This window comes from Manacus vitellinus, unplaced genomic scaffold (genome assembly GCF_001715985.3).
Source record: "Manacus vitellinus isolate BGI_N305 unplaced genomic scaffold, ASM171598v3 scaffold_5_pilon, whole genome shotgun sequence".
Taxonomy (NCBI): Eukaryota; Metazoa; Chordata; class Aves; order Passeriformes; family Pipridae; genus Manacus; species Manacus vitellinus.
Genome location: NW_021940682.1, coordinates 26518548 through 26543134, shown reverse-complemented (window position 1 = coordinate 26543134; position 24587 = coordinate 26518548). Strand labels below are relative to the sequence as shown.

The 24587-nt window shown below is 36.9% G+C and overlaps 1 protein-coding gene across 1 annotated transcript in view; it reads left to right on the top strand.

Annotated features, from left to right (window-relative positions):
- TMTC2 (transmembrane O-mannosyltransferase targeting cadherins 2) overlaps positions 1-24587 on the top strand; it is a 144083-nt gene that overhangs the window by 69921 nt on the left and 49575 nt on the right. The window contains exons 5-8 of the mRNA XM_018080793.2: positions 1851-1936; positions 2812-2996; positions 4674-4752; positions 16989-17110. Of these exons, the coding sequence (XP_017936282.2) occupies positions 1851-1936; positions 2812-2996; positions 4674-4752; positions 16989-17110 (472 nt within the window). The remainder of the gene's footprint in view (positions 1-1850; positions 1937-2811; positions 2997-4673; positions 4753-16988; positions 17111-24587) is intronic.

Genomic DNA, 24587 nt, shown 5'->3' with positions numbered 1-24587 from the left:
CTAATTCTAATTACTGGTCATTTGCTGACATGTTGAAGGATAAAAAAATCTTTTCTGATTAGAGTCTGGGGATGGAAGAGGTCTAAGCTCTTCGCGGTTCAAAAAGCTATCAGCAGATAAAAACATAGAGGAAGAAAATTTCTGGCGGTTAGAGAAACTACAAATAAATGTGATACTGCTCCCATCTAACAGAAATAGCTGCATTTTCCTGGGTATTTTGAGTTCATAGAATCATAGAATCAACCAGGTTGGAAAAGACCTCCAAGATCATCAAGTCCAACCCTTGATCCAACACTGCCATGGTTACTAGACCATGGCACTAAGTGCCACATCCGGTCTCATCTTAAAAACCTCCAGGGACAGTGAATCCACCACCTCACTGGTCAGTCCATTCCAATGCCTGACCACTGTCTCTGTAAAGAATTTCTTCCTAATGTCTAAACTAAACCTCCCCTGGCAGACCTTAAGACTGAGCCCTCTTGTCCTACTGCTGTTGCCTGGGAGAAGAGACCAACGCCCACCTGGCTACAACCTCCTTTCAGGGAGTTGTAGAGAGTGATGAGGTCTCCCTTGAGCCTCCTCTTCTCCAGGCTAAACAACCTCAGCTCCCTCAGCCTCTTCTCATAGAACTTGTGCTCAAGTCCCTTCATCAGCCTTGTTGCTCTTCTCTGGACCTGCTCCAGCACCTCAATGTCCTTCCTGAACTGAGGCCCAGAGCTGGACACAGTACTCCAGGTGTGGCCTCACCAGGGGAAGAATCACTTCCCTGGACCTGCTGGCCACAGTGTTCCTGATCCAGGCCAGGATGCCATTGGCCTTCTTGGCCACCTGGGCACACTGCTGGCTTATGTTCAGCTTCCTGTCAGTCCAGATTCTCAGGTCCCTTTCTGACTTGCTGCTCTCCAGCCACTCAGTCCCCAGCCTGTAGTGCTGCATGGGGTTGTTGTTGAGTTATATGACAAGGGACATTTATCCCTGGATAATAAGGTCTGAGTCTCCACTCTGAAATTACTAGTTTTTAAGGATTTTTAAATCCTTCTGGTTTTAATATATTTGTATATGCTTTTTTCAGTCTTCTAAAACTTTGGGAACACTGTAATGCTTTGTGCCTTCATTTAAGCATATAATGTGCATTCATGTCAATGGTCTCCAGACCACTTATTTCTCAGAAATTTGTGGGTGGCTGGCTGGTGTAAATTGTAATTCACAAGGATGTTTGTCTTAAAAGCTAAATTAAAGTCCATGTGTTATGGAACTGAAAGTATTCAGTATAATTTTTAATACCTCTTCAGTTAGTAAAATTGCTTAGAACATAAATAATGCAGGAAAAGTGTAACTGTTGTAGGTGCTTAGCTGTACAGGAAATAATCTAGTGCAATTGCTCAACAAGGGGACTGGTTTATGTGACACATATCAAGTGCTAGGTGGTTAACTTTATCAGGCATTTGAAAAAGACCTACTTATTTCAAGTCAAGAAAAGATGACAGGCTAAACTTGAATGACTTAAAAATACCTCCATCATACTCTAGCCACTTTAAAAAATCTCACAAACTAATGTTTTCTCAAATGAGAAAATGAATCCTCTGGTTTCCAGTAAAGTCAAGACTTCTGCAGTTAAGATCTGCTTTTTAAAAGTCATATGAATGCGCCTGATGTCTTTGAATTAATATTTTTCACAAAATAATTTTTGCACTGAATTGTTATTAAGAGAGTGGTTAAATCTCTGAAATACCAGTCAGCATATTTTTCTTTGTTACTTGAGTTTTGTTTTCAATATTTGTTTTCAAGTTACTCTTTGTAGTAACCTCACTCTCTTCTGGTTTTCTTTTTATTTTTTTTCCCTTATGCAGAGGATTACTCCTTCAGGAAAACAGCAGGTTTTCAGAGGCATTGCATTATTATAAACTGGCAATTGGAAGCAGACCCACACTAGCTTGTAAGTATTTCAACTATACAAGGTTGTATAATATTGACTATAGTTTTATAGAAAATTCTCCTACTCTTTGATAACACTTCCTTTTTTTCAGAAGTTTTTAATTCAGAAAGCAAAAGGTGAAATTGTACACTTGAAAGCAAGTGTTTATTAGTAAATAACTATGTTTAGTGTGGTACAAGGAAGAAGCACATAATGAGTTAAACTCAGAAGCATAACTAGAACCTAAAATGCTTCTTATCTGGGATGTTGAGCCACAGATACTACTGCCCAAATTTTCAGGCACTTGTTTGCTGTTCCTTACAGCCACTCCCTGGTATTTATGGTATGCATGAGTAAATAATACAAATATTTTTGAAGTCCTTTCATTTTTCCTTTCTTTCCTGGGGAAAATGGAGAATAATCATTGGGATGTTACCAGTGATTGGTTCTAAAATTAAGTAGGTGATTTTTAAGATTGCTGAGACTTTTGTACCTTCAGTATTAAATCTTATATCTATGTATATATACATAGATATACGTATTAATGTATATGTATATTTTCTGTAACATTTCAAGCAATCGTGTTATTGCTTGATACAGTCCTAATAAGAGGAACGAAATGGAGTACCCTGCCTAACCACTGTTTCCTTCCCTCCTTACCAGTCTTTATGGCCACTTTCTTCTTTCCTTTGTCTTTGTACTTTTACCTCTCATATGTGCACATATTCATTATATGTTTATCTATAATAATAATAATAATAATATATGATCTGTATTACAGAAAACAAAATTAGATAACCATAAAATCTCTAGCAGATGCTTTGTACTTTGAATTAAAACAGTAGATAATGCATAACAGAACTCCATTGAAAGTAACATTTTGTCCCTCTTCACAGCTGCCTATTTAAATACTGGTATCATCCTGATGAACCAAGGGAAGACAGAGGAAGCCAGGAGGACTTTTGTGAAGTGCTCAGAGATCCCTGATGAAAATCTGAAAGATCCTCATGCTCATAAAAGCTCTGTTACCAGCTGTCTTTATAACTTAGGAAAACTTTTTCATGAACAAGGACATTATGAGGTAAGACTCCAGATTTGTCTATAATATCATGATAAAACATTCATACATAAATAATATCTACTACTTCCACCTAGACTTTCAAAATACATCACAGGCACACATTTCACTAAATCAAGATTAGCGTTCTCTACAGAGAATATTTAGTCTCCACAGCCACAGGTGTGATGGTATTACTTAGCAGTGTGATATTCTCATGTCAGAGTCAACATTAGTAGTGGTCACATCTGATACGTGTAAATTCATTGGTTTTGCCTTTGTACCTGTAGCTGATATGCAAAGGATATAACCTGATTACAGGCCAGTCAACCTAAAGTGTACTGACTTTATAATTCAAAACAGAGTAAGTCCATCCTTAGTTGGAAAAATGCAATTATGTTTGCTTTTAAGTCTCCAAAAATAAGACCCAGTTGAAACAATTTAAAACTTCAGTGATTAAAAACATCCCACTATGTGCTATTTTCAGATAACTTGACCTAAGTGCTAAAGTGGGTTGGATATTTTTAATGTAACCATATGCTACACCTAAGCCATCCCATCTCATTTACATGTGCGAATGTGACTGTTGTGATTCCTTTCCATTTTCCCTGATGAATTTCCTAAAACTGGACATTCACTTTAGTTTTGACCTTTGGCAGTATTTAAAAGAAGTCATTCTCTCCTGGCATTGCCAGGCATACTTCAGAAACAGGAGTTGTGCATGGTTTTGATCCATACAAGTGTTCCTGACCATGACAGTTACCTCAGCTGTTTAAGATTAGTCATGCACAAGCTCTGCAGATTCTGTGTCATCTGTCTGCTGCATTCAGCTCTGTCAGATGGCTGCTACTAATTGGTTAAAACACAGACAGCTAATGCACACATACAGGGAAGAGAACAGCAGCATGTTGTCTGCACAGCTGATACAGTGTAGAGCTGGATGGTTTATATTCTTAAAATCCCTTGCACCTCAATACCTGGAGGGACTTTAGGAATATAAAACATCATATTTTTGCTTGGTGGTTGTTGCATTCTTGATTTGATCATACATTTAGGTTCTTTTCAAGCATATTTCAGCCTTCATAAGCTGTGACTGTTTGATGCAGAGCTAACAGACTGACCAGTAACCATCCAAAGTACTGAATGAGTAAATATGTGATCAAGTAATTTAAGGTACAGCATATTTGCAAAGAGATTCCTGTTTTGGCATTCTTGACTTTATAGTGCATCTCATTTTTTCTGTGGAGCAGACTTCAGTTGTGAGGATTATGTTTTGTTATTACTTGGCAGTAGACAATGACTTCTTTATTTTTAGGTCACTTAGTGTAGCTTTTTCGTCAGAAAGTTCTTTGTCTGCAATTTGATATTACTCCATATTCTTTGACAGCCTGCAGAATTTTATATCTGTTTATAAACTCATCAGTCATTAAAGGGTATAAAAAAATGTTACTTTTGCCTGGGAAAAGAGATGCAATATTGGAACTAATCTGATCTCTTGTCAATAAGCTTCACTGAATTTGGTAAAATTCAGGTAAAAAAACCACTTTAAAGGAGAAATTCGAACTTTGTGTGATATTTATGATACTGTTGTGTTTTCTCTCTGCACCATTCATTTGGGGAAGGAAGATAGTTTGGTTTTACTTTATATGTGAAAGTATGCTTTTGAAACTTGTGCTTTCCTGCTTGTGTGTCTCTTTTCAGGATGCCCTTATGGTTTACAAAGAAGCAGTACAGAAAATGCCAAGGCAGTTTGCACCACAGAGCTTATATAACATGATGGGTAAGTGCATTGTTAGTGCTTCAGAATAATATCTGAGGAGTCAGGCAGGGTGAAACAAAAGAGCTTAGCCAGGCAACTGGTGCTCAAATGAATTAGCTAATAAACCCCTAAAATAATTACCTTCAGTAGATACAAGCCAAACTAGGTTCAGAGCTTAAATGTCAGTAACTGCAGTGCTGGATAAGGCACAATAAATGATGAGATTATTAGATGCTGGGTATCTTGAAGAGTGTCAATGCAGCAGTTTTACATTTAGAATGTGTGGATTAGTGCTTTTCTCTGCCTCCAGAATTTCTTGTCCACTATCTTGGAGGCCCAGTGTGCAATTCATACTTGGTGTTGTGTTTTGGTTTTTTTTTTAGATCTCTCATATATCTTTGAAACTTTATAAAAAATGAAGTGAGATTGATTATAACGTAAAATTTAGTGTGGGGAATTAGTTTTTGAATTGCCTTTCAAACCAACAAGGTGTCCAAACAGGCCTACAGAGGCAGTTGGACTCTTTTTTTAAAGTTGTGCCAAAAACTTATTCCCAGCTGATGGACTTTTGGTTAGACATCTACAATGGGACAATTCTTCTTCCAGCTATCTGTCCTTCAAAATTTTAGAGGAGTCTCTTGAGTACTGCAAAAAACATCAGTTTTGCTATGAGGTGTTTTATTTAATTTCAGCTCCTCATATTCTGCATCACATCTTTATACAGGATACATTAAACAGATAAAAGAAAGAAGAAAATATTAATTACTCTTTTTAGTACTCAGATCTGTAAACAAGAGGGTAGATTCTTATTGCTCCAGAGATGTTTTTAGTGGAATTTTCTCTGAAAGGTCATGTGTTTCTGCTAAGCAACTGAAGTGTCTGGCCCAGTACTCTGTGAGGTCCTCTCTTGGACAGAAAAGGATGTAAGAACCTTTACTTTAAAGTAGTTCAAAGTAAAGCAATTAAAAATATATGTGGAAACAATTAGGGTCAACAGGAAGCATGTGGGCTTTTTTTGTGGTTCCCCCCACCAATGCCTAATGTATAAGGGAATGTATTGGTTGATACCAATTGGTTTGACACAGTTGTTGAAAGGAGGCACCGCTCACTCTACTTATTCAGGAAAGGCATCTTTTAGTAGCACCTTAAAAGTACTAGGGCACAGGGAAAAAGTAAAATTGTAGTTGTAATTGATGCTACATATTTGAAAAATGTAGATGTAAATGCTAAACTAAGTTCTTCTCTTGTCATAGTGACAAAGCATTTAATGTCAGTAACAGTCTAAACACTTCCTTAGCAGTTCATATGGTTCAATGGAGAATTACTTCTCCATGGATAATGAACTTTATCAGATTGATACCAAGGGCTAAAATCTGTAAAATGGACAAATTGGTTACTTCATGTACTTTTGTTCATAGTGAGTCTTAGTGAAATTATTGTTTTATCGGTTCTATACTACAACTGCTGTTGTAGTATAGGTATCACTACAGTCACACCTATAGTGACTGCTGAAGTACTCTTGCATTATATTTCACAGATTATTCTGAGTCAGAAGGGATCCACAAGGATCATTGAGTCCAACTTTTAAGTGAATGGCCCCTATGGGGATTGAACCTGCAACCTTGGCGTTATTAGCATCATGCTCTGACCAACTGAGCTAATTTCAGGACCACTGCAGTGCTTGAGCAAATCCTCTGGAGTCTGACTGCCCTCTTTAGTGCAGATATGTATTTCATAATTCTGATCAAAGTGTTCCTCAGAAGTATAAAATTTGAAAAATTAAACCAACACTGTTTCTAGCATGATGGTTGTCCCATTACAAAGCGGGCCTGTGCCACCCTTTTTCTTTTCCCATGAATAGATGTTCCCTTTAGAACCACTATGACCTATAAGTTTCTCAGGTTTTTATTTTTTTTTTGCCCATTGGTTACTTTTTTAGGTTCAGGAGGCATTTCTCAACTTCCTTTGTAAGCACTGTCCATTACATCCAAGTTCACTCTGTTCCTGGGATTTGCATTTATTAACTCACAAAACCTTAGTGAACACAAAGACTAACTCAAGTCCTTTGCCCGGGCTTGGCTTCTGCTGTATTTCCTCACTCTCTTCCTTAGCCCATATTCCAGCTTCTGCTTCCTTTATGCAGCTACCAGCACTTCACGGATGTCCTAGTGGCATAACAAGCTATGAGTGTACCTTAGCCCCTTATGGAGCTCTGTGAAGTTTAGCTTATCATTAACATAGGATATATTTGTGTTTTGGTTGCTATTGTGATGGCAGCTGTTGCAGGGAAAGCAGAAATTGCTTCACGCTGGTTGCTGAGGTGTTGCTTGTAGGTTATACTGCAAAGGCAATCCAAGAGGCTGCATAATGAGTTGGATAGTGACTTGAATACAGTGCAGCTATATTAACAGGACTCAGACTGATTTGTTCAAAGCTGTCCTGTATGTGTCTACCTAAGCCTACATGACTGCAGTTAGTCTCTCCTACCTATAATAGTATAAAGGTTAGATGACAAGGTAGCTATGCTTCTTTATAGTGCGGAAAGAAAACCATATCTAATGAAGCCTGTCTGACTTAGACATCTATTTGAGATTATAAAAATAATCCCCTGCAAGCATACTTTTACTCTAAAAGGAGCTGAAATGACTAGCTTAGACTTAGTATCTTAAATACTAAATAAATCCTAAATACCTCATCTCTTTGCATTAGGTGTGATAGGAGAACAAGGCAACTGCATCCATTATCAGGCGTGCATCCACTTTGCAGCTCCTACTGTGTCACTGAGTATCAGAAGGCCGACTAGATTGTTTATTTCTGGTTTGATGTTCAAGACAAAATTATAAACATGTTCACTATAACACTTTCTTTGATAAACAGCATTTTATAAACTTGTCTGCCTACTTCTCGCCTTTAAAAGGGAGACTAGTGGAACTGAAATAGGCCAGTCCTGTCTTCTGCACTTGCATCCTTATAAACCTGACTGAGATGTGCCCACTCACTGTATGCTCACTGGTGGGAAGGAAGGGGGAGAAACTGGAGAGTGCTCCCCATCTGCTTGGGAACCAGTAGAAGGAAGTAGTCCTTTCCCCTGGAAAAAGTTGTCACCGCTTGTCATGAAATCCAAGAATAGTTACAGTTTTAGGATTATCTGCTGTGGTTGTTATTGTGGTTAAGGTATTCTTAGTCTCTGGCAATCTCTCTGCTTGGTTGAGTGGCACACATATTGCCACATATTGGCAAATGATATAAGAAAACAGTGCTTCCTCTAATTTTTAATAATTATTCAATCATGTATTTGAACAACTTTTTTGAATTTTTTTTCCCCTGTATGATTTCCATGTCCTACTTGAAAGAGAATAAACAGGAGATGAACTGTTTAAACTGAATTAGGTTTGAACTCCAGCACTCTTGAGTGGAGTAGCATTAACACTCTAGCAGTGCTAAGCCTTTATACCACCTGCTTTCCCTGTTTGCATTACACTTCTTTTCCTGTGCTTGCTTCTATTGGCCTTTTGGTCTGACAAAAGTGACTCATTCCTCTGGTGTGTCAGTCTGCCTGACAGACTCTCATCCTTTAAAATGCTAAATAATTTGCCTCTTTAAGGGAAAAAGAAGTACTGGGGCTCAAGAAGCAGGCCATCCATTTGACTTTGCATTTTATTCATGGTACAAAAGACAGGGCCGGAATACCGGCATCAGATGTTCTACGTTTGTGCATATGAAAAGTTGCAGGGAAGATTTTGGTCTCCTGTTGCTATGATTTATTTTGCCAGGTGTGCAAAAACTCAACTAAGGAAACCATATGTTTCTCTGGCTTTGCACCAAGAAATAAAACATTTTCTTTTTTTTTTTTTTTAAAGAACTCAGAACAGCTAAAAATTGAAACTCTAAAACTAGAATCAAAATAATTATTCAACAAGCTGTATAATGTTGGCTTGGTATTTATTTCTCTATGTCATATTTCTTTGATGTAAATTAAAAAGTACATGCTAAGGTTACACAAATTAATTTGCTTGGCATGGCAACTTGCACTACAAAGACCAGAGTCCAACTCAGCTGTATTAAGTAGGTAATATATTTTGTTTAAAGTTTCAATTAAAACCTGAGGTCAAAAGATAAAATGGTCCCAGTGGGATCTTGAATGCTTTAATGCCAATATTAGGATTACTTAAGGATCAGCCTCTGCTCTAGATGTCTTTTGCGTTCCTTGAAATCTGATATTGTACAGTTGATTGTATTACATTGCTTTTAAAACCACACTAGCCCACCTGCTACAGTAATTCATGCTCCTGACAGTTAAGTGGTGTGAGGTGGACCATGGAGGCTTTATTTTAATACCCAACAGTAACAAGAAAGACGTCAGGGTGGCATTGTTCAGGTTTAGGTTGGCAGGATACTGTCTTAAAGACAAATTTCTTGATTATATTTCATCTGCCCTTGCTAACTGACATCTGTCTATTTTCAAATGCGTTTAATGCAAAGCCTAACAAACATTTTTTATGAGAAATGCAAGTTACAAAAGAAACTAACATTCCAGGAGCAAATACAGCTCATGATGCACAAATTAAAGTTTAGATTTCTCATTGCTAATCTTCTGCATGGCACATGGACAGAAAACAAATCATACACAAGTGTACAGACCAGAAAAGGGGAGCCAGATTTTACATCTGGTGCAGAGGTATATATCGTAAGTACAAAGGCTTAGCATGCAGAGAGACTGTCTGTGTTGATGATTGTAACATAACTATCACTTTGATTTTACTTTTGGGTGGACGTGGCTGTTTCTACAAATCTGTTAATATTGTTAAGGCTCCAGTCCCATTTACCCCTTGCTCCCATTAAATGCTTTCTTATTGAATTATCTTAAAATATTGTTTAGAACTCCAAGAAACCCTTTTGCTGCTATAGTTTTGCTGTTCATGCTGTGCAAGATTTAATTTTTAAGATCCAAAGATGATTAAGCTGCGATGTACATATTCCACATCCTAACTTACCCAGAGTATGGTAACTGCGCTTGTCTAAGCTCCAGTCATCAGTATGCTTTCTATGCATCTCATGAAGCTTTACTGGTAATTTCTTACTAAGTGGACATTACAGGTTTTTTTTTTCTTTTAAAACTACTTTGATTCATAAAAAAGGATATTTTTTTTTCTTTCATATGGTCATTTTATTGTGTGTTCCATGGAAATAAAAATGGAGTTTGCTCCAATGGTGATGGGAACAAAATACTATGCTTCTCTTCCCCTTCTCGCCCCCATCCTGATACTTTAACCCTTCTCCCTCTGAGACTTTGCAGACTGGTAAGTTTATATCTGGTAGTTTAGATCTGCTGTTCAAAGCTAAGTAGCTGAGTGCTGCATCTAGTTAGTGGCCAGTCACTAGTGGTGGCTCTGTACTGGGTGCAGTCCTGTTTAATTTCTTTATCGATCATCTGGGTGAGAGGATGAAGTGCACTCTCAGTAAATTTGCAGAGGATGCTAAGTTGAGCATGAGTGTTCTCTGCTGGATCTGCTGGAGGCTAGAAAGGCTCTGTGGAGGGATCTGGACAGGCTGGATCGATGTGCCGAAGTCACTGATACGAGGTTCAGTAAAGTGAAGTGCTGGGTTCTGGACTTCAGTCAAAACAACCCCCTACAGCACTACAGGCTGGGGGAAGAGTGCCTGAAAGAGGCCCAGTGGAAAAGGATCTGGGGTAGCTGGTCGTCAGCTATCTGAACATGAGCCAGCAGTGTGCCCAGGTGGCCAAGAAGGCCAGTGGCATCCTGGCCTGTATCAAGAATAGCGTGACCAGCAGGACCAGGAAAGTGATTGTCCCCCTGTACTCGGCACTGGTGAGGCCACACCTCGAGTGCTGTGTCCAGTTCTGGGCCCCTCACTACAGGGAAACATGGAGGTGCTGGAGTGTATCCAGAGAAAGGCAACAGAGCTGATGAAGGGTCTGGAGAGTAAGTCATGTGAGCAGCAGCTGAGTGAGGTGGGCTTTTTAGCCTGGAGAAGAGGTGGCTCAGGAGAGACCTTATTGCTCTCTACAACTACCTGAAAGGAGGTCGTAGCCAGGTGGGGATTGGCCTCTTCTCCCAGGCAACTAGCAACAGAACAAGAGGAAATAGCCTTAAGTTGTGCCAGGGGAGGTTCAGGTTGGATATCTGGAAGAATTTCTTCACTGAAATGGTTGTCAAGCATTGGAACAAACTGCCCAGGTAGGTGGGGGAGTCAGCATTTCCATATAGTCACATTGTTCACAGTGCTGGAGCTTTGTGTCTTTGCTCTTCATTGACTGAAGCAACCTAGGAAAACTGAAATGGTTGTCAAGCTTTGGAATGAGCTGCCCAGGAAACTGGTGGAGTCACCATTGCTGGAAGTGTTCAAAAAACAACTGGACGTGGCACTTGTGCTGTGGGTCTAGTTGGCATGGTGGTATTTGGTCAAAGATTGGTCTGAATGATCTCAGAGGTCTTTTCCAACTTAAATGATTCTCTGATTCTGTGAAAATCTAAATCTTCAATCTGATTGCAGTGTTTCCTGGTTTTTCACTTTGCTTTGAGGGATTCAAGCTGAGTATGAAGGTGGATTTCAGTGGTGGATTGCTGGAAAGGGTAATGAATGCAATGTTTAAGACCAGGATATTTTTTGTCCAGGTTCTGAGATTTTCTTAGTTTTATCTTGTTGGATTATTGATGTATAAGTTCATGTGAAATGCTTGAGTTTTCTTAGGCAATATTCTGAAAAAGCTGAGTCTAAGCCTGAAAGGCATTTGCATTTTAAACATTTGGGGTTTTATATGAAAATAAGTATAATCATAACATATGCAGATGAAAAAAAGGTCTAATACTGAAATTCGACTAGATAGATCCCAGTTAGGCATGTTTCTAAGGGAAAGTGCTTCTATTAATAGTGTTTTAAAGAAACCTATACTGGCATGAAAATGAAATCATCTATCTCAGGTGAGCTCAATGCCTCTATTTTTGTCAGTATACTTCTTTCACTAGAAGCCTTTCTACAACAGGAAACAGCTGTGCAAAGTCCATGCTGTTCCATGCTGCATCTGATTTTGTTTTGCCTTTCACTTATATCTGTTTTCTACTTTGAGTATTTTCCTTCAAAAGTAGCTTAGTGGTCTAATTAAATCAGATAAGGCTTTGCTTTGGCTAATTGAGGCCTATAAAAATTTGTTCAGTAACAAAGTAAAATGTGGATTTGCCAAAGTAAATGTGGATTGACTCCCATCCATCAAAAGCCCTCTTAAAATACAATACATTCCTTGAAATCTTCAAGGAGATTGTTCTGCAAAAGGGAAAAAACCCAAGCAGAATATGCTTAGTCTATGCAGAACTTGGTGCTCATTATGTTCACATGTTTCAGCTGTTTCAGAGAAGATGTGCATGCACTGCATATTTATAACCAAAACTATTAATCTTTTACAGTATATCTTAAACATCAGTATAGTATAACATCAAACTGTGCTTCCAGATTTATTATGTTATTTTATGCACTAGTACTGAAGGGGAAAAAAGAAGGAAGTCATCTATCTGGGGAGGTGCATTTATGGTAGGCACATCTGCAGCCTTGATTTGTACAAAGCTGCATAGTTGCATTATCAAAGACACAAACTCCCTGTGGTATTGTGGCACACAGGGTTGCAGACCTCTCCATCATTTTCTGACACAACTTTTTCATATTCCCAATTCAAAGAACGATGGAAAAATGAAATTTAAATCCTGACTGAATGTATATATTAGAAATTTTTCTTTTCAAAGGGCATCTCCATCTTTCCTTGTACTTTGACATCTGGTGTCTTGTCCGTGTCAAATTTTATATTTTCCATATTAAATTTTTACCACCCAGAAATTTGAAGGTTGTTTTCTCCTTTATGGAGATAATTTTTTGGTTGTCTTTTCAACAATATCTTTTGGGGTCCTAAAAGGAGGACCACTGGAGGGACATATCTTCTTAACCTGAAAATATGGGTAGAATACATCTGTGGAGGCACAGTGCTGTTACATCCATAGTTCTACTGCACTTGCTCATCAGAAAATCTAGCATACTCCCTGCCAGGACATGGCCTTTGCTTGGTGTGATTACATCTGAAACAGAACAAATATGAAATCAGTAGGTGAGAGGTTAATCTAGAACCATGTAATATACATTGATGTAAATGGTACCTGATTTTACCTTTTAACAATGTATGATATGTATTAGAAAATCGTGTCCTTTTTTTTTTTTCCTTAAAATCACATTCTACCTAATTATCCAGTAAGAAGTTAACCTTTCAGGGGAAATAGCTGCTAGCAAGCTAATATTTTATTAGCCTAATTATTTAATATAAATAATGTTTATTATGATTGTTATTGGGGTTTAATTATTGTTACTTATATGTTAATTATTTTAATGATATGTTAATTAAATATTGTTATTTATAATTAATGTCCTGGCATCATTTTATTGAGGAGGTTTTGGCTGTTCTGTTATTTTGGTGGGGTTTTATTTTGTTCTGTTGATTTTGAAGGATTATTTTTAAATTCCAAGAATTCTGAGGAAATATGGGAAAATATTGTAGGTGAATGGTAGTCTTGCAAGTGATCTGTCTCTGTGGCAAATAAAATCCACCTCAGTATAAGGATTTTCGTTACAGTGATGTAAATCTAGTTGAAAGGTATCCTATTTCTCATTTCTTTGGAATTATTAATAGAAGTGTTAATGAACTTCATGTGCATTTCTTTAAATACTGTTTCAGTTGCGTATTAATGTTCTTCTTGCACTACATTAGTAAATGAAAGTTACAGTTTAATAATCTATGCTCTTTCTTGTAGAATAAGCCAAGAAATGGTTCATAAAACTCAGAAAATATTAACTGAACTAACCCCCTTAAAAATAGAAGCAGTTTTGCATTACTGATTTGTCCCATTTTACTCCAGTCTGCTATTGAATCTATTACCACCACTCATTGTGCAGGCAACGCTGCACATGTCTGCATGTTGATACAGATTAGGGAATGGAAATAACTGTCAATTTATGTCTTAAGGTTTCCACTACCATGAATTTCTTTCTCTGTTGTTGTTGCCTCCGTTGAACTTCATAGATCTGACGTCATTAATAAAGTGTCTATGTGTGATCTTTCAGATCTTTAGCGTGAATTTGGAAAGATTTTTAAAAATAAATAATTGTTAAATTAAATATAGAAACCTGCTTATGTGTGTGCTGTTGGTTTACATATTTTCTGCCAATGGACACTGTTATCTTTCTAATGGCTAAATTCACTTGTGTTGCAAGTCTATAAAAATGCATGATTGTAAATGACAAATATTATTATTCTTATTTTAATCTCAGACGCACAAATACAACCTAAATGGCAGAAATGAATTCATACATGTTTTCTCTGACATTGTTGGAAAATTGTCTTAGGCTGGAATAGCTGTTATTAAATTGCTTCAGTCTAATGCATAAAATCACTTGATTGATTTAACAGTTCAGTTAGCCATTGCTTGGTTTTATTCTGGTCTTTGAGTATGGCAGTGGTAGGAGCCATTTTCAGTTTTCAACTTTGATTTCTTTTTAGATAAGGGTATCACTGTGAATCATTTATAAGATGCAATTAATAAAAAAACCCCCTAACAGTATTTCCTTCTGTAGCAATGATATGTTCTAATTACTTATAATATAGCAATTCTTGATTATGGAGGGCTTATAGGCAGAAAATAGGCTCCTCAGAAAAAAATGTTCAGCTATAGAGAATTCCCTGCAAAGACTTCAGGGGAATACGGTTTCTTTCTCTACAGTTTGACATTTAGATTGACATATTTTAGCTTTTTTTCTAGATGTGTCACTCAGAAATATCCTGTAAAGTAGCTAGCCTGTAAAGTAGTTGAGCTATTAAAGCCTATTAAAAATTGAATTTGCCAGTACTCCAAAGATTTTAATCTCTTCCTATATCAGAATCCATCATGGAAAATAGATGAGAACCTTGGATCTATTTGAAATTTGGCAGTACATTCAGCCTTTACTACCAGTAGATAATAGCTCCATCTCTTTTGGCTGCTTACATTACTTTTTAGAGCATCTTGTTAATTGCTTGAAACTTTGCCAAGCTGTAACAGGTTGGGCTGGAATTTTCCACTTAAAGAAAAGGACAATAATGATTCCTCATTTCCGGTATGCTAAATGAAGCAGAGGCCTGTGGGAAAAACAGTGTGCAATCAGATTATTAAACATTCTTCCATAAAGCGTGTGGCTAGTGAGAGGAGTTGAGGGGAGCATCTAGCTTGGCTTCTGGCTTATTCCATCCTTTCAAGACTTCATGACTTTGTTTTCTGCTTATAGAGTATAATATTATGTCACTTATTTTTGAGTGCTGACATAGTGAAAAAACTTCACATGACGTTAATTCACTGAATGTGATCATGAGTTTTGAGGGTGTTCATGTTCTTTTGGGGTTTCTTACATGTTTGGATTTTTTTAATTTTAATTTGGTTTTGTTTGTGTTGTTGTTGTTGTTGTTTGTTTGTTTGTTTTTAATTGTTCTTTTAGTTTGACCCTAAACAGCAGCAGAATTACTTGAGTACTGGGACTGAAATATCATCTGCTTCTGTGTATGTAATCAGATATCCAAGACTAGTGCATGAATACAGAATGCTCTGTAGATCCTTGAGTTAGAAATCCTGGTCTGTTGTATTTACAGGCTTGCACCGCTTTTTGGAAAAAAACTCTATTTGTTCATAAAAATCATGTTGCCTTCCCTTAGCCTTGGCTCAACGTGACTTCTGACTCTACATCGTGCTCATTTTATCTGTGGGCTGCGGCTTGGTCATCTTGCATGCATTGCACCCTAACTTCTGAAGCTCAAAACTTATGTTCTACATTTTCCCTGGGATCCAGATCCTCTGGTGACAAAAATAACCGAAAAAAACCCCCAAAAAACTAAACTTCACTGGGCCTTGTCCAGTTTACTCTCATCAAGAAAATCCTTCATAGCCTCTGTAAATACTTGATAGGTATGAGTTCCTTATTTTACTTCTTTGAGCATCTTTTTCTCCGAGTTTTGGGGGTGTGGTTTTTGGCTTCATATAGAAGCTTGAATAAAGAACATTGGTCCCTCTCTCTCCCTGATGCCTTCACATGTTATTAATTTACATGTAGTGCATAATTGGGGGCAGTAATTCACCTGTAGGCAGACTTAGCTGACCTTTACATGGGTCAGTTATGGTCCTGTCTTGATCCTCTGATAAGCTGTGACTTCATAATTTTGGGAAGATACTTAGCCATTTATTTGAAATGGATCAGCTGGGGAGATTATGAAATCCTGAATCTCCAGTAGGCATTTACAGTCTGTCATTGATCTAGGGAAGGGCACATTTATATCTAGAGCCTTTGTGAAAGAGCTGTGTAAATGCAGAGTATTAATCTGAAAGCTGCTGTTCTTCACCATTGCATACATTTGGTATTGCTGATTCCAAGCTTTGATAGATTTAGTTGTTTGCTTCTTGAAGAAAGAGATTGTCTTTCTGTGTATGCTAAACTCTTCCTCACAAATTTCGGCTACAATTGTCTGTATAACAGTATATGGTTTTCTGACATCCCATTCACCTGTTGTTCTTCAAACTTGCCTGACTCAGCCTCTCACAGTAAAGTATTTCACTTTGAAAAATGTCCAGTTTTGGTCATTTGGTATGGGATTTCCTAAGACTAGCAATTTTAAAATAATAAAAAAAAAAAAGAATGTGGCAGATGACCTAAGATAACTACATTCAGAGATTAGGGTTTTTTAATGTCTTACTCCTCACACCAATACAGTTTTGGGACTGTTTTCTTAAACTTCCCTAGTTTTTAAAACAAAATAGGTTCTTGATTTATTGTGATTAAATGAAAATATTTTCTGTCTTCTTCTTGCTATTCCATGCTACATTCCATCAGGGTAGACTGATGGAAAAGAAGTAGCTTTTCTGCAGTAGATATGGTAAAATTTCCATTATTTTGAAACTTCTGACTGAAACTTAGCATCTGGAGCTCTCTCTGGCAATTCTGTTCCAGCAAGAGTTTCATCTCAACCATGCTCTTGAGCCCTAATAGAGTCTTAACTCAATCTCCTCATTCAAGCATCTCTAAGGCTTTTTTTTGCGTGTGTGTCATTGCAAGTTTTCAAATCACTTAATCTTTTTCAAGATTTACACATTTAAAACGTAGAAGATTATAAATGAGGTAACAAATTATAGAAGCCTTGAGAAATTTTGAATATTCTCACCAGCATTTGTTTCCCCCTGTAGGAGAAGCCTATATGAGAATGAGCCGGCTACCAGAAGCAGAGCACTGGTATGTGGAGTCACTGCGATCCAAGAGCGACCACATCCCAGCCCATCTCACCTATGGAAAACTGCTGGCTCTGACGGTGAGTTTGTCAGCAGCTCCTGGGAACTGGTCCCAGGCCCTTAGAGTAGGTTAGGTAAAGGGACAAGAAGGCTTTGGCCTGAAAATTGCTTATTGCTCTATTTTTCACACTATTTCAGTCATTCTTTTTAATTAGGGATTTTGACAGCATTGGGTTTTTTTGTGAGACATTGTATCTATTCTTAAAGTGTTGCCAACTCTGTGCCAGAAGAAAACAGTTACAATAGCATAGGAATATTATAATGCACAGTAAGGAGTTGATAAAGCCTTATCACAAGTAATAATTTAATTCAATAAGGTGTTCAGCATTTGACTCAGGGTTGCTGTAGCAGCCTATGGCTGGGTGCCACCTATGCTTTGTGAATAACATGACTTATGCTTTGAATTTACACTTCTTTAGGAGTATCTCTTTGAGCCTGTGAAAAGAACTACTCAACTACTAAAAACTTATTCTAAAAAAATCAGAAAAGTTGGGCTTTTCTATTTCTGTAAAATTTGCTTGCCTTCTGAGTGTAGATATGCTTGTAGCTCCAGCTAAATTAGCCCCATATGATAGTTATAGCAGAATGCCAGGCCCTTCTTGGTTTGTACGCATTTTGAAAATGAAAATGAATTTCTATTTTATTCACTCAATTCTGTTTTAAAATTGCTTTTCATTTCACATTTTCTCATTGCCATTTTTCTGACCAATATCCTCTTTCATTTGTATATATTCTTCATTTGCTTTCATTGTTCACCCTAGAGGGTTCATATTTGCTTTCTGTGCTCTACTGATACACCTCTGTATGACTCTTCAGTCCTTGTGCCTCAGCCTGAGTATCTTCCTCAGGTTTTCATCTAGCAATAAGCTTTTTCTATGACCTTGATTATAAGCTGCCTAGTCTTCAAGCAAAAAATGTCCTTTTACACAGGGTAGATATCCAGTGGAAAACAACAGCTCATAATTAATTTCAGCAGATCCATTACTGCTAAAAGTATCTGATTTTGGAAAAGGGGGAGAAATTAGAATAGAAGTTTTCTGTATGAATAACAGGTGACAACATACTTAGAAAGAATTAAAAAGTGATCAGTGCTATCATGTAATGTCAAATACAGAGTTTGATTAAAAGCTACCTGGATGGGAATTGTTTAACTTGTAATGGAAGTCAAGATGGTGGTTTTATATCCCCACTGCCTGTCAGTTCCAACTCCTGAAAAGGCATTTTTTTGTTACAATTTCCAGTTACAGTTAAAATTGCTGGAATATTGACAAATACATGCACTCACTGATTACCTTCCTCTGGAATAGAACTACAGGTAAGTTATACAGGAAAATTTCCTAATTTACCTTGCTTTGCTGGCAGATATCTTTATATCTTGCATCTAAAAATAATAGGAGAAAGTCAGTTATTGGTTTCTTCTTAGCAGATCTTTGACACAAAAGTTCTAATTTATTGGAACTGCTGTGGGAAAGTCATGGTTTAGGAATGATATTTTCCAATTTAGTATTCCCTCTGAAACACTCAAAACCATGTGCACTCACTCATTCTGTTCTCTCCCTCTCCCTTCCCACTGCAGTGGGATGGATAAGAGAATTGGAGACACAAGAGGTAAAGATAAGAACAATTTAATGGAAACAGCAATGGAAATGAACAGTATCGGCAACAATATTAATAACAAATTGTACAAGAGAGGTGAACAATTCACATGGGAATGCTCACCAGGCAGAAACTCCTGACCATATCTGACCACACTGCCAAGCTCCGTGACCTGGAAAGGACCCCTTCCCTATCCCCAGAAAATAATGAGGTAGTATAGGATAACCTGAGGGTTCCAGCCATGCCCCTCCTGGCTACTGCGAAGATTAATCCTGCCCTGGCCAGAATCAGAACGGGAAGAAAAGAGTTTTCTCAATTAAAATCCATTCTTTTTTTTCTCTTCCACACTCCCCCCCCCCCCCCCGCCCCAGTACTCTTCTGGTTAATTTTCTGAACTGCTGAGTGTGTGAAATATGAAGTCTGCTAGGGAAAGTCTTGCAGTGGTTCTGGGACACAAAGTCTCACAGTTTTCTTCAAAATAACAAAATCCCCAAATCCCAGAACTGTACAAACACAGCGAACCACTAATCTTTTAATTCTTTTATTTTGTTCCCTCATTATGAAACTGCAGGTATAGGATTAAACACTAGTGCCATTATTATTTAGAAAGAAGTGATGAAAAATGTATGTGAATCCTTATAGTAAAATTGAACTGTTTGCTTTTCTCCAGGGATATAAATTCAAGATATGTGTGAGGTAGATTGTGCCTTGAGCATCTGAGATGTGTTTATGGAAGAATGTGTCTCGTTAGCAAGGAGGAGAAGAGCTGTGTACACCTTTGAACACTGAATGCTGCACTGTGATAGGCAATACAATACCTTTCTTTTCTCAACACACACTTGCTTACCTACACTTGCTCTGTGCCGTAATTGTAGTCTGTTCTCATCACGTTTGTTTGTCATCATCTCTTGGCACTTTTTTCTTTTATTACTGTTGCTTCTCATATTCATGGCAATCTGTACAGATAGGTTTGATGTCCATTCTACTGACAGCAGCATAAGCTGAAAAGATGGTGCTGATGTCCTGTTGACTTCATAGGACTTCATAAACATATGGCAAGGCAACGTGTTAATGACAAAGTAATTAGAGATGGCAGAACATTTTTCAGGTGGTTATTTCATTCATGAAAAATAAAGTTCCTTTATTTTTGGTCTATTGAAAATTGACATTTATTTCACTTAGTTCTTTCAACTACTAAGTCTGAAAAGACATTCAACAGAAAAATGGATAATGAAGAGATTTGGCAGTAAAATATGGATTTTTGTCTCCATGTTGGTCACTTTTTCTTAATCAGTTTTGCAGTCTACTGTCTGCTCAGTGATTCACATTAAATAAATGTTGTTAGTTTCTGATATACTGAAGTGTCCTAGTATTAGTTCCCATTGCAAATATATGATTGCTGTGACTGACATGCTTCCTGGAAATCTTCATAGACTTCCTTGGGATTCAGATTAGAGCTGCTGCCTTTGGCATAGTCGTTTCAACCCATTCCCAACTTGAGGTACCACTGTGATTTATACTTCTGTTATATTTTTCTACCTGGGCTCATGATCGTTTTCTCACAGCCTGTAAATTTAGGAGAGAGAAAGGCCCTAATTCAATTAGGTTTTGAATTGGATGTTAGAGGAGAGACATTTGATAGGCTTTTTTCCCCACTTCTGTTGTAACCAAATGTTCAAACTTTTTACAAACCTGTTTCTGAATATAGGTCCTGAGATGAAACTGTTGATAACACTTCTCAGTGTCTCTTTTCCAGGAGAGAAATGTGAGATTGTTGATGAAGTGAAGGGTGCACGTAGGTGCTAATATAGATAGAAAGTTTTTCTCTGTCAGTGAATATGAGGGGTAAGGCAGGAGAGGAGGCAAGTTTCAGACAAGTTCTCAAGTTCCAGCCAAAGGCATTTCTAATGTAAAACCCCTTAGCAGTAAAGTCAGAGCTATAAAGTTCACAAATTCAGATATATTTTACTTCCTGACTTTAATTCCAATGAAGTGGCTTAATTTTAACCCCAGCTTTTATGCCTTCTCAAGTCTGTTGCCGATATTAATGCTTACTGAAAGCAGCATGACATAGAATCTTAGCATCATTTATATTGGAAAAGATACAAGAAATGCCAGGTGGACTTGTGCATGCTGCTGTATATGCAGGAAAAAACAGACCAACTTAAGAGCTCCAGAGGAATAGCTAATGAATTTACGGTCTTGTTACCTAATATCATAAGTCACAAGAATTTCCTAACTCCTATATTGGATCATGTTATATGTTCATATCTAAAAGTTACAGCTCACTAAGCTACAATTTTCTTGAAAGTACATTAGGATAACATAATTTAGTGGTTGAAAAACATGATTAGTAACTCAGCTAGTAGAATAATTGGAAAATAGCCAGTTGTCTGGGGCTTAAGCTTGTGCTTCTTTTATTTTTTGAAAGAATATGTAGCTGGTTAGAACTGTAATGCTTTAGCATTATGTGCTTTTCATACCTTTAACTTGTTAAGCTGCTTAAATTACTTATAGAATTTATTTGTCAATGTGACATGTTAGTTGACCTATCCAATCTCCTGCTAGCACAACAACTTGGTACCACAGCATCTGAGCCTTGTCCCTTGCTTAGGTAATTTATTTCTATATCACAAAGAAAAGCATAATTTTTTAAAAAGGTTTTAAAATTGCAAGGCTCCCAACTTTCAGATAAAATGAGTCTGTCAAAAATGACAGTGCCGGGTGACGCCTTGAGCATGTACTGTAATTCATTTTCCATTATACGAGCAGATCTTCTAGAAGAGAAAGCATTGTCTATCCTCCTAAAAAAAATCATTTACAAGTAAGGCTTTTAATTTTTTTTTCTTCCTCTCACTTTAGTAGTCCTAAAGAGAAGACTAAGAAACCCTCCCTCCTAATGTCTGGCCTCTCTACCATCAGTCAGTGAGTGATTGTTATAGTAGCACGCTAGTCTGAGAAGCTTTATTTCACTTATAAATAAATGTTTTGAAGTTTTATCTGTTTTGAGTGAACTTGAGCCCACAAACCACCCTGCATAGCTTGCAATAGTGCCTGTAGTTGCTAGAGTACTTAGGGACAGCCTCATACTGTAACTTTAATCTGGGAATTACAGGCTTCACTATATTTCTCTGGAAAAAATTGCACAGTGTTTTCTTGCATTTTACATGGCACCACACAGTGCTGTTAATCTCCTATTTTTTACTGGCTTGGAAAATCACCCAAAGTGCTGTAAGAAAAATTTACTTTACCTTGTAAAATTTCTGTGCTGCAGCTCCAAACTATTAAAATCAATAATAGTCATCCTAGAAGATTCCCTAAAATCTAAAATATTTTATTTTAAAATGTTTTCTTCAAGGGGGTTTGGGAAAAAACAGTCATAGACATGATAGAGACAGGCAGTGTTTTGGATTAAAATAAAAGTAACAGGACTGTGACATTCAAGTATCAACAGTTCAGTTTAATACTTTTCTTAAGTTTCAAAATAATTCCTCCTCAGTGGGTGACCATATTTTTCCCTGCAGTTGTTTGTTGCTTATGTTCCTGACAGACAGAAGGCTAGAGACGTATTCTGCCATTTTTGGTTAGTTGTGAAATTACTCAGAGTGCCACTGTCAAATATCCTACTGTATTCAGTAATTTGTGTAGTTCTTGACTGTCATCTCAAAATAAATATAAATAAACAACAACACAGAAATAAATGGAAGGGAGGAAGAACAGAAAAAAATGGGACAGTAGAGGAAAATGGAAACATAGTGCAATAGACTAATTCAACGTTTACTATTTCTGTAATTACTTGCTGCTGGTGCTTCAGCACAGAAAGGAAATTTGCATTTCTGTTGGAAAACTCTGTCATATTGTAATTTTTTAATATCACTGGTTGATTGCTGCTTTTTTTCTCTTTCTAGATTTACACAAATTGGAAGAAAGCAGGAATGAGGGAGAATAGTCATGAAGTCAAAAGACTCATGACTTTTTAAGACATAACAATTGAAATATTTTATGTTAAATCTAGGTATGATTTTCTAGAACAGTTTATCTCCTCTTCAGTAATCAATACCTTTAAAATAAACAAAAATATTTTTAGTACTATTTCAGTGAATGATAAATGCCTACATATACAGAAATCTTTAGTTTATGAAAAGGCATTATCTGAACAGGTAAATTTAATTAGGTCAGCAAAACTGTTAGGTATTTCATTTTGGGAGACTAAATCCCTTGGCTTTTAGTACTGCTTCTAGGAAAAATTTTTCAATGCAAATTGGATGTTTCAGTTGAACTCACATCATAGCAATGTATAAATGACATTGAATCCTGGAGAATGCCCTCCCTAAGAAATCGAGTTAAACCAAGCAATAGCCACTGCTGCTTTTCTGTCTTGTCTTCAGTTTGACTTTGGAGGCTGATGCAAACACTGTGGTTTTTCTTGCCACTTGAAATCTCTGGAGAGTTTAAGCGCAAAGTTTGTATTTAGTTCTGAGTTTACAAAATGCCAGAAGTTGTTTTCATTTTTGTTTCCAACCTGCAAGCAATTCACTTGTAGGGCGTAGGAGGAATGCGTTTCCCTTGTCAATGTGGAAAATCATGTTTATTGACTTCAGAACTGTGAGCACTATTTTTTTAAGGATTGGTTATCTGGTAAATCTGGATCTTTAACACCTCCAGGCTGAATGACTGGATTTCCGAACTACAGAAATTTCAATAGCTGACATCCATTGAGCTTGTATTTCTTCTGAACTTGGCTGCATGCCATAAGTATTGCATCCATAGATATACTTTTCAGTCCCCTTAGGACATATGCTTGGCTGCATGCCAGTTGTAATAGAATTAATTGTAAAGCAGAGCATTTTCATTTAAATATAATGTATCTGTCTAGTTCATAAATTACTCTGGAACAGGTATTTAGGCACATAACCCCTCACTAACCTCCTTTAGGGATCTCATCTTCTGTATTGTGTTTCTAACTTCCTGTAGACAGGAAAGGGGGAGCCTTAAACTTCTCGCTTTACTCAACATAAATTTAAATCTTTTTATAGAGAACATTGCTGACACAGGATGACCTGCTTTCATGATAGAGTCACAGAATTGTTTCGGTTGGAAGCGACCTTAAAGATCGTCAGTTCCAACCCACCAAGAGAGATCTTTTTGTTTTGTTACATGGTTGAATATAGCTGCTGGTCACCCGTAATTACTCTGTGTGTAGTAATTTTGTCAGTAATCACAGAAAAATGCATTATCTAGGCCAAATTTAGCTTAGAAGAAATTCATAGGACTCAATGAAAACAGTATGTGAGGATAGTGAATTTATATTTTACTGACTGGCCAATGAAATATGAGTAGATATTAGTACATTACTTTATCAGAAAATATAAAATGTGGTTTAAGAATGAATGGAAAAGAAAGGGACTAACATGGAAACTTAACATTTCATTACATATTCTTGATACAAAATAATCTAAAGCTTAATGACCAAGGTGAACATTTCAGTATGGCTCTAGACAGTGAATAAATCACAAGGTGTAGAATGAAATCTGTTCTTAAAAAGTTTACTTAATTAAGATTGGCCACAATATTTCTTGTTTCCATGGTGATGTAATGACGTAAATTCCTTATAGTCTTTGAGTTGCCCCCAAAAGAAAGACTAAAAAATAGATATATAATTATTAAAAAAATCCCAAACAAAACAAAACAAAAACCCACAAACAAACAGAACAGCCAAAAGAAAAAAAAAAAGCAAACTCCAAGGGGAAAAAAATCTTATGCCTAAATTTCTATATTATTTTGGATACTTTAATAGAACAAGAATTTTTTTGTGATAGGAGACACATAAAACAAGAAAACGGATGTCAAATAGCTTTAATATATTACTTATTAATTTGATAGGTAATACTTTACTTGAAG